Genomic DNA, 11,327 nt, shown 5'->3' with positions numbered 1-11,327 from the left:
CCAAAGTGGTTAGGATAGATATATAGTTGCATTCTCTTAATGAATAGAATGATTTGTTCTAATGGTGTTTGTAAATAGGTTCTCAAGTCCGCATCTTGTACAGCAATTAACCACTAAGAAGAATATATGCAGTGTATTATTTGTTGAAACTGTACTTCCGATTTGATTTGAAACTGTCTCATTGCTGTTTATCAATAAAATTTTGAAAAAAATAATAAAAAATAAAGTCAACCCTTAATTTCATTTCTCACAATTTTTACATGTCTTTGCTCTACAGAAGTACACTTTGGTGTATCTGTCCTCATTAAGACATTAGACACTATTAATCTTTCCCCTCACAATATGAATACACCACGTGTCAGAATAAATCGAATGTTAGATATTAAATTCTCTCCAGGAAAGTATCATGAGCTATCTACTTGTCTGTACACCAAAGAACTCCATCCTGATGGAAACACAACCACATTCACATAATTAATTCTCAAAGCATATTTCCATCCTGCTTTTAATGTAGAGGATTTTTTAAAATGTAATGATTAATAGTCATCCATGTCCTTCTAGAATCCTTTCTATATGTTCAATTTTGTGTTTCCCAGGAAATCGTCCTTATAGCCCCTTAAAGTTACAGTAGCATTTTTGAATAGCTTATTGCTTAGAAATGCTGGGCAGCCTCTAGGCACACATCATAAACGCTGAGCACTAGTTATCTCATCTTGGTCTTTCTATGTTTCTAATTGTAGACTTGTGAGTTACTCTTAAAGAGAAATTTTTAAAAAGAGAAAAAAAAGTAATGAATTTTCCCCAAATTTGTTTTGCCACTATAGTAAATGAAAAGAAACAATGCCGAGTGATTCTAGTAGGCCTCACCCCAAACTAACAAGTTTACTGTGAATTTGAGGTGCTATTACCATTCACTTCATATGTAAATCAGACTCAAGATTGATCTGAAAGTTGCCAGTACCTTCTGCCAACATACTCCTTTCTGATTTACCATGCCTATAGCAATTCTATAGCCTGTGGTCCTTCCTTCCTTCCATCTTTCTTTCCTACCTTTCTTCCTTCCTTCCTTCCTGCCTGCCTGCCTGCCCTCCTTCCTTCCTTCCCTCCCTCCTTCCCTCCTTCCCTCCCTCTCTCCCTTCCTTCCTTCCTTCCTTCCTTCCTTCCTTCCTTCCTCCTTTTCTTCCTTCCTTCTCTCCCCTCCATCTTTTCCCTCCTTCCCTCATGGTATCCTGTTTTCCTTCTTTGTTCCAACACAGCTCTTTCTCTCACTCAGGTAAAACAAACTTTCCAAGTGATCTGTAAAATATAACAACTAAACAATACCACATCACAGTACCATAGAAGGTAGCAAAGGTAGAGATCATAAGAATGTGGTTTTGTTTGCTTTGTTTTGCTTTAAGGCAAGATCTCACTCCTCAGGTCAGGCTGATCTTGAACTCACTTGTAACTCAGGCTGGCCTCCAACTCACTGTGATCCTTCTGCCCAGCCTCCTGAGTGCACAGGTGTGCACCACCGTGCTTGTTTCTAGGGCTTTTAAATGGGCATGAGATGGCTTGGAGTTTTCTTAAAGAAAAAAATACATCAATTAAATCATTCTAAATGTGTCCATTTCTTGGGTTGGGAGTTGAAAAATGCGACTATGGAATAAGTACTTAAAATTTGGATAAAGCACTAAGGCCTAGAATTAGGAAATTACAAAGGTACTGTAGAAGGCAGGTAGGAATAAAGAAAGCAGCAGGCTCCTCCAACTAGGACACACTGTGGGTGTTCCTCCATGAGTATATGTATATGTATATGTATATGTATATGTATATGTATATGTATGTATCCATAGAATTTGGAAGTCTTAGAAGATGGTAGATACTGCCTAAAGCTTTGTTTAATTGAACTTAGTTTAGCAAGAATTTGCTCTCTTCTTACTAACACCATGTACTTCTGAATACACTGTTCAAGTGTAGACCTGCTTAGAAGTACGGACACTATTTATAGGAATACTTTTAAATGTTACTCCTTATCATGTTAACAACATCCAAATTTCTTTCTTCACTACACCCAAGAGGGAGAAACACATTTTACACAGAAGCTCAGTAAACGCAAATGCACATCATGGAAAGAGCTCTGCGACACCATGCGACTCTCACGGCCTTCACTCCACCTCCTAAAAACTGTCGTAGGCAGCCGACACATTAGCTTTACAGAACCCGAGGACTGTCCATTGCGGGTCAAACCACACACCGAACACCACAGAAACATAATGCACTTCTATATCGCAGAATCCTTAAATTCATTCCTTTATCATATGAAGTAGTACACTGTACTTCACAATGCATCTAAGTACATATAGCAGTTCAGTTGTACAGTGAAGGTAGCATTTATTACTGGGGGGATGGAAACTAGAAAGTATTCTCTACATTGTTTTTCATGGGCTACAAAAGAAACCTAAGATATTTAATGTTTAAGAGATGACTGCAGCCGTTCTCATTTTTCACCCATTTACACCTCATTATCCCTCCTTCCTTACACTTGACTCCATTAAGACCATCACTTACCTCATGGAATTTACAAGAAAGAACATTCTCCTTAGAAAAGTCAGTCCTCAGCACAATTATTTCCCTACCACTGATTCACCATCACTAATTAGCACTGTTTCCATGCAATTAAATGTATAATATATTCTTTTGAAAATATATTTCACCTCTTTTCACTAGGTAAAAGTTTTGGAGAAAATACATCTTTTGCAGCATTTGCAAGATTTGCTGAAACTCATGGAAATGTCTGTCACTCCCCCAATCCATAAACATGTATCTCCTCCTTTCTTGTCGCACTTGACCTCCATCCTTTTGACGCTATCAATCATCCAATCGTGGTTGGAAGCGTTGAGCAAAAAATAGCACTTTCAGCACACTTTTCCCTACAGTTCAACTCTTTCCTTACTTTCTCAAGAATGTCTTCTAAACTATGAATTTAAATGCAGATGAGACATAAATGGGATCCCATCTTCTACCCATCTTGGAGGTGTCCTCTTTCAGTTACATGCTGAAATTATTCTACCAAGTGTTTTAAAGAAGAAGAAGAAGAACAACAACAACAAAAAAAAATCAGCAAGGACACAATCTGTTTTATCATCTCTAATTCATCTCCCACTCCATTTCACTTAAGCCCCCCCCCAAAAAAAGTTTTAAGTCACAAAAAGATCGCCTTCCTTCTTTTTTATGTTTTCCACTTTGTGCAAAATTTCTCTAACTGCTAAAGGAAAGCAGACACCCGTAGTTCATCTTAACAAAGTGTCTTCTAGACTCTGCATGGCATCCTAGCTCAAGTCCTCCTTTCTCCTTTGTTTTCAACCTCTCTTGGTTAGTATTCAAAATGTTTTAAGAATTTGCCACTATTTTTTTTTACCCTAAAAACAGTGACTTAAATGGTCTTCTTTTCACAAATACTTGAAGGAAGATGAAAAAAATCATACATAGTCATTTCACTTTTTATCTCAAAATCATGTTTACCTGCTTTATTTCTCATCTCCCTGTGCACATGTATTTTCCAATTTTTAAACATTTGTTGAATATTTTCGATTTCCATTATTTGTTAAATTATGTTCCTCAAAAAGAATGTATGAGAAGCATTTAACCATATCTTTCTTATAATTTTTCTCCTGCTGTTTCTAATTCACATTTCCTGTTTCTGTCCAAAGTCAGAACACAGAGGCTAACTGAAGATGCCGGGACAGTGACAATAGACAGGTGCAAACCACACTGGCTAAGGTACACCTACCAAGGGACACTGCGCATAGAGTGACAGTGAAAAGGAAAGAGACAGTCCTGAACCGCAGGGCCAGGCTGTCCTCATGACCTGCCTCACCAAACACTGTTCTCAGCTTCCCTGGGCACCTGACAACACCAGCATGGGAAGATAAACCGGGCTATCAGGTTTAATCTGCACACTGAGTGATGAAAACAAATATTGAGAGAACATGCTTCACAAAATAGTCTGAGTTCTAACTACTAAGAACCAGAGGCAGCTTATTGTGTTGGATTTCGTGTAGACATTGTTGTTTTGAGATATTCATCTCTGTAAGATAGGACTGACAATTTATATGGCAACTATCAATTGGCAAAGAACATTATCTTTTATGTAAAATTAAGAAGTGGTAAGACACATTGATATCTTACACCATCGTATTGGTTAGGAAATACATTTTGGTTGAGGCCCCTCACATTCTTTAACTGTCTCTAATGCTTTCTACAATTTTCTTCTTTATCCCTGTGGCCACATGGCTCCAAATACATATTTTAATTAGTAAAATGAAATTCAAAAGTAATAGTATATTTCCTCAGCCTAAGTTATATCTGATTCTACATCAGCCAAAGAAATACACCTGGATATGAGCTTTTGAAACAGTAATGCTTGTTTCAAATCTGGAAAGACACGTAACATGAAGTAGACCATGTATTAAGAAAAGCAGGGCCAGCCAGATAGCTCAGTGGATTAAAGCACCTGCTTAGGGAGACACAGGAACTGGGGTTCAATGCCCAGCATGCCTGAAATGGCAAGTGAGACTGGGCATGGTGGAGGGTGCCTGTAATCCCAGCACTTGGGAGGCTAAAAAAAGGAGGATCACTATGAGCCCAATCTATGTAGTGAGACCCTGTACTAAATACACAAAGAAAAGAAAAGAAGGGGGCTGGGGAGATGGCTCAGTAGAATAAGTGCTTCCCTGGCAAGCGCAAGGGTCTGAGTTCAATCCTCAGTTCCTCCAAAAGAAAAAGAATAGAAAATATTTCAGGGAACTTAATCTCACGTCTACATATGCATTCTTATGCACTTCAATTCAGAAAAAGCCCAGAAGTTTCAGAGGAGTTTGAGTACAAGTTCACAAGCCTGAGGGGATCTTTTACCCCTGCAAAGCTAAGTTTTCAACATCATTAAATGACTGTGACACTCAAGTATGTGCCATGTGACTCCATAAACAACAGAGAACACGTGATGCCGGATGGAGGGGCCCTTTCCACTGCCCTGCAGAGCAGTTCCATTTCCCCACAGGGCTGGTATGTAATGGAACAAGATGCCCTCAAGGATGGAATCACTCTGTACTCTTGCCCAGTGTTTGGAAACTCCTAAGACTAACAGTGTAAAAACAAGCAGAAACACAAAGGGGCAAATCCGTGCCAGTTCTTCAGTCAAATTCCGATTAGTGACTGAAAAACATCTTCTAAATAAGCGCTAAAGACTTTTTCCACATATTAGTCAGATATTTCCACACAAAAAATGAAAATTCATACTCACTATTTCATTTAAAAAAGTAAAAACAAATGCAAGAAATTGTAGCATGTCAACTTGTGTGAAATTTATTCAAGGTGAACCTTTTTTTAAACTTTTCAAAGCAAAATTAAAGTGAACTGTCTCCCAATAACAGTGAACTACATATTCGGGCAAACTGATAAATTGAAATTGATTTTAGAACACTTCTTAAAAATATACTTCCAACCTGGAAAATATTCAAATAGGTGAAGTTTAACATAAAAAAAAGTTTAATTAAAGAAATTGGGGCTACTTCTGGAATCCCAATTCATGTATTGGTGAACTGCGACACAAGTGGAGAACGGTAGATGAGATGTCTATTCTTTCTACACACCTAATATGATCCACCAGTATCTTTTATTAAATTGCTCTACATCAATCTATGAGTCTATGCAAAACTTAAATATTCCTCCAGAAACACACACAAATCGTGGAGACTACCCAAAATGTACAGCAATGCTTCAGCAACATATTTGTTACAGACTTCTAAAGTTAAGTAACTTTTGTTGCTTTTATCAATGGACACTTTCTCTTCATAGCCAAAGATATTTTATCCAACCACACTGGTATTTAATGTTAGTTTATATTTACTTGCTTTCTGATTGTGCTTTGTTTAATAACAGTTGAATTTCAAACAATTATTCACATCATTTGCAAGTGGATTTTGATTGCTTTCTTCTTCCTCATTATTATCTGAAAGACTGCACTGATATTACATAATATTTGGATATATGAGGAAGCCGGTTTCATTTGCAGATTATTAAAAGGGTATACTTTAAAAAAATCTTTATTTTTAATTGACATATAAAATTGTATGAATCCATTATGTACAATTTATGTGATATTACAACTTAAAGTACCTGGATTCAACTGAGTGATGAGAAGGGAACCTTTCTGGACTTGAACCACTATTCAGCGCCTTGGCTACAAGCCTGTTGTGTGGTTCCTATTAAATCTGAATTTGTTTTTTGTATTTTTTAGGGAAGGGTCTACAGGATGTTCAGGGTCTCACTATTAGATCAGACTCATAGTGATCTGCCTGTTTACAGCCTCCCAGGAGCTGGGATTACAGGTGCACACCACCATGCCCAGTCTCTAAATCTGAATCTTTGAGGATTTTTTTTTCATCATTTATAAATTTATAATCTTATTCTTGCATTGTACTTATGTTACACTGTAATGATGATACTATAATTTTGCTTGAATTTTGTTGAGACAGGATCTGGCTAAGTTGTCCAGTCTGGACTTGAATTTGCAATCCTCCTGCCTCAGTCCCCTCTTTCCTTTTCATAGCTAATTATATATTTGCACTTGGTATTTCTGACTGGCTCAGGCAGAAAACTCATTTTTAAATTGTGACATAAATGACAAACTGGAGGATGTGTCCATTTAAGACATGAAATATTTATGTTTTGCCCATACATTTGTAAAACTCATCAAACTTCCAATAACTTCTGACATGTTCAATTAAAAACTAATTTCACTGACTCTGAACTTGAATGTCTCGCCCATTTCATCTGTGGCCTTCAAGTGGATTTCCTCTGAAGGCACATGCCACCTCCCTGCACAAATTGTGGGGGAGCGTTCTGCCCATTTTGCGGTGAGGGCTCTAAGAATATGGAATATGGAACACCCCAGAAAAATCCACTCTTCTGAATTAAATTACCAAGTTTACAGCAGCAAGTTAGTGTTATTCAACAACTCCTTAGAAGTTCATCCTAATTGTGGAAACATTATTGTTGGCCATACATTGGCAGATAAATCTTTGAAAAAGCAAAAAGTAAGGAAAGAAACTGATTTTCCTTAGTTTCTCAATCTATTTCCTAGAAAAAGGTGCAGGTGTGACTGGTGCAGGCTGCCCAGGAAGCAGGACTTCCGGACAGGGCTCCCTAGATCAACTAATGTGAGAGAAACCCAATCTGTGTGGTCTCTAATTCTGTCCTGCTGAGATCAAGCCTGTCACCTGAACAGTGTTCAGAGACTGAGGCCAGGGCTGCCCACTGGGCAACTGCGTCCCTTGAGCTACTGCTGACTGGAATATTTTGAAAAGTTACATCTTTTTATCAGGATTCTAACTGTTGTGAATAAGGAAATGGGAAGATTCCTTTTCTACAGGGCACACAGCCATTATGCATTCAGCGTCACAAGGAACCCCCTCCCACCCACCCCCACACACACACGTTTCTCAACGTAGCTAGAAATTTACTACTCATCACTGAGGATATAAATGTTTTAAATAAATTTCTACACAGGGGCACACAGTATCTGAAACAATTGCTTTCAACAAGTGGTGGCTACTTTTAATACAGTAATTCACTACGTGTTCCATGGTGCCAAAACTCAGTGCACAGCATTTCAGCAAAACTAACCACCTTGTGTACATTATCTCAGTGAAGATTTTTCAGGCGTGACTCTGTACACACATCACTAGAGCAAGGAAAGAGGTAGGACTTTCAACTTTCAACCAGTATAGAATTAACAGGTTGTTTGTTTCTGTTTTTTGTTTTTTTTTTTAATGTATTTAATACAGGGTCTACAGCATCTCACTACACAGATCAGACTCTTAGTGATTCCTCCTGTTTTCAGCCTTCCAACTCCTGGGATTAGAGGCACACACCACCACACCCAGTCTCAATCCCTGTCTCAGTGTGCCATGGGGGCGGGGGCAGCACGGCAGGCTAGGAAAACAGTTTTAAACAGAACAGTTCTGAAAATAAATCTGGACAAGAATCCTACCATCTACATGAATATGTCCTAATCCACTTTATTCACCCTGAACAGATATGATGCTGCTGCTCAATCCTCAAGATGGGAACAAGCCAGGGACCAACAAGAGCACGGGTTTGAGGTGCTGAGACTCTAACCCATCCTCATGATCCAGATGTGAACTGGTGCCCATCAGTTAGTGTTACCAAACATAAGCTGCAGCATCTACACCAGGCGTCCCCAGTAATAGCCATGTTGAGTCCCCAAATCATGAACTTTGAAAAACTGCTCATTCAATCTCCAACACACCTGGTAAGGACCAAAGCTGGCTTGTCACTGACCCACAACCCAGTTGTGCTGTTCATCATCACCTTTTTCATGACCTAGACAGGCTCTTAGACAAGTTTTTAATTTTTTAAAAATTTCTTTCCATCAACTAGCATTCTAATAATAATTTCAGCCATCAACCGTAGTCCACAATCTTCTTATAGCTGACTGGAAGTCATCTTCACCTGGGACCTTTTTCTAGCAAGACATGGCCTTGTTATGTATCCAGGCCAGCCTTAAATTCTCTATGCAGCCCATGCTGGCCTCAAACTAAGTGATTCTCCTGCCTCAGCCACCCATGCCCTAGGATTACAGATGTGCACCACACCCAGCTAGGAGAACTGCTTGAAATATTATAAATGGGCAAGCTTCCTTTCTTATCCACACCCCACTTTTTGAGGAGCAACAAAACTTTTGTGCATAATTTTCAAAAAGAAAAATATAATTCTGATGCTTTGCAACCTTTCAACATACTGAAGAAATTTAAATATCACACCAAGCACACGGGAAATTATCAAAAGAGAATGTAAGAAATGTGTTTAGACTAAAACATCAATAGTGAAATATGGGCAGAAAACCTACTCATATCCAACTACTGCACAGTGGTTGCTTAGTACGTCAGAAGTACTCCATGACCCTAGCCTACTATAGTCCACAATCTGGAGTGCAGACAGTGCTGTTAACATAGGGGAAGATAACGCCTAAGAGTAGCATGCAAGTTATACTCCTGTAGACCGCATTTCAAGAGAGGAAAATGGCACTTGATTCTTACTAACTGAGCACTAATAGTAAACTTCAATATGAACTGGATTTTAATTTCCATAGGCTTCCAGACTTAGAGAATTTACAGTAAATGAATCCAGGAAAGATTCAACTAAGAAAATAAGTGAACTCATACTGTAGTGACTATGATTACTGCTTCAACAGAGTTGCCAAAGAAAATACAAGAACCATGCTACAATGAAGTTAAACTTGATGCAAAGAAATGATTTCCCTAAATAGGAGGAATGAACATAGTGTTTTAATGAAACTGGTCATAATCAACAATGGTAGCCACATAATATTGAATTTCTAAATCCGAAACTGTGATTTGCCTTGCTTTGTACTAACAAAAGAAAAAAAAAAAGTATCTTCTATGTATTCAGACAAGCAACAAAAGTTTTTAACCTTTAACTTTGTCATGTTACTTATAGAGAAAACATCTCCAAGCACCTATAATTTGTGAAAGGATACATAGGAACCTTTCTATGAGAATTCCTCACCCTACAATCTGGTCCTCAGAATTCTCAAATTCCCACCACCTGCAGCCTCAGGTATACATGAACGTGCAAGGGTCTAACTATGATTACGTGCCCATATTTCTCAACCCGCTGCTGAAACCATTTACCAGCAATGACCCATGTTTTCTTTTTGTTTTGGTCAAAATAATATATACACCTTTCACCAAATGCATCAAACTCTACATTTAACATAATAAAAACCTAGTTTAAAATTTAGTCAGCATCCATACAATGTCTGTCTTAAGGGCAGTACAGGTAAAATAAACTATCATTGACCATATAAAGTATCAACCAAACCTGTGCTTGTTGTACAGGGCAATGATGTAACCGCAAAATGATTATTTTGTTAAATGCAGAGCCCAAAGAAAATACTTTGTTTTCTTGTTGTAACTGGGTTTCAACAAACGTTCACTTCTGAAAGTATGTAGCAGGCTTTTAAAATATACACCCTATTGCCTGTCTCCAAACTAACTGATTGGATTTTGGTGTTTTTTGTTTTTTTTTTTTAATTCTCAGTCACCTCTCCTTAAAAACTGCTGATGGCTTTTGGCTTTCTATACTATTTCCACTTTCTCAAAAACTACTAGATAGGCAGGTGAAAAATAAAATAGGAGACAGTGAGATTCTCATGAAGAGGAGAAAAGCTATACTAGAAGGGGGTGGATGGAAAACCCCCTTTTCGAATCAAACCCAAGCTGTGTGCCACCGTCTGTGTCCTCCCTGCGACATCTGAGCCTCTGTCTCCTCAGCCAGCGAACTTACATAGGATGAGAAGTGTCCAATGCATGAGTATTTTTGTTAACACAGGCAGAGGCACTGGAAAAAGCAAGGGGCAGCAGCACTGGTGTGGTTCACTGTGGTTCTCCGACTATTGCACTGAACCCCGCGGGCACACCCCGCGGGGGACGCCCCCCCAGCCCGCCCCGCCCCGCCCCGCAGGAGGGCGGTGTCACTCCTGTAGCTCTAGGGGTGGCACCGCAAAGCCCCGGGCCACCGCCCCCCCCAGCGCCTCCTACAACCTGAACACCGCGGCCTCCGCCAAGGGGCGCTGAGCCCCGTAACCCGACAGGAAGCTCTGCAGGGCCGGGGGGCGGGGGGCCAGCACGGGAGGGGGGGGCGCAGGGAGCAAGAAACCCTCTCCTCTGACCTCCAGCGCCGCGCCGGGCTTCTTCTTGAGCTCCTCGCACTTCCTGAACTTGCAGATCTGGTGTCCCGTTTTGCGGTTCCTGCAGCTGCTGCACACACCGCAGTTGATGAGGCGCTTGCAGGGCACGCATACCCCGCAGCGCTTCCGCTTCTTCTTGGCGGGGTTGGCACCGCCCGCGCCTCCCGAGGACGCAGGCGACGACGCGGGGTGGCTCTGAGGGCAGTCCGCCAGGTTGGCGATCTGGAAGGCGCTGTCCGACACTGCGGCCGAGGCGGCGGCCGGCGAGTGCAGCGCGGTCATCACGATGACGCCGGGCGGCAGCGACAACCCACCGAGCGCGGGGATGGCGGAGAAGGTGCCCACGCGCTCGGGCAGGTTCATGAGCTCGGCCTCGGCAGCGCCGCACTTAAGCTTGTTCATGCACTCGCCCGCCAGCGGCCGGCAGTGCTCGGGCGCCAGCGGCGACAGGAAGTTCGAGTTGGCCATCTGCAGCGCGGGCTCTGGCGGCGCCGCCTTGGCCAGCCGCTGGGGGTCGCCGCGGGGGTGCGCGCCGGTCCTACCCCCCGCG

At 40.9% G+C, this 11,327-nt stretch overlaps 1 protein-coding gene across 1 annotated transcript in view; it reads right to left on the bottom strand.

Moving 5' to 3' along the window:
* Nucleotides 1-11,327, bottom strand: part of Cxxc4 (CXXC finger protein 4) — a 24,384-nt gene that overhangs the window by 12,526 nt on the left and 531 nt on the right. Inside the window, exon 1 of the mRNA XM_023709992.1 lies at nucleotides 10,760-11,327. This exon is cut by the window's right edge and continues 531 nt beyond it. Within this exon, the coding sequence (XP_023565760.1) occupies nucleotides 10,760-11,327 (568 nt within the window). The remainder of the gene's footprint in view (nucleotides 1-10,759) is intronic.

Source organism: Octodon degus, unplaced genomic scaffold, assembly GCF_000260255.1.
Source record: "Octodon degus isolate 3935 unplaced genomic scaffold, OctDeg1.0 scaffold00016, whole genome shotgun sequence".
NCBI classification, from domain to species: domain Eukaryota; kingdom Metazoa; phylum Chordata; class Mammalia; order Rodentia; family Octodontidae; genus Octodon; species Octodon degus.
Note: the sequence above shows the minus strand (reverse complement) of the source record. Positions and strands in the feature narration are given on the sequence as shown.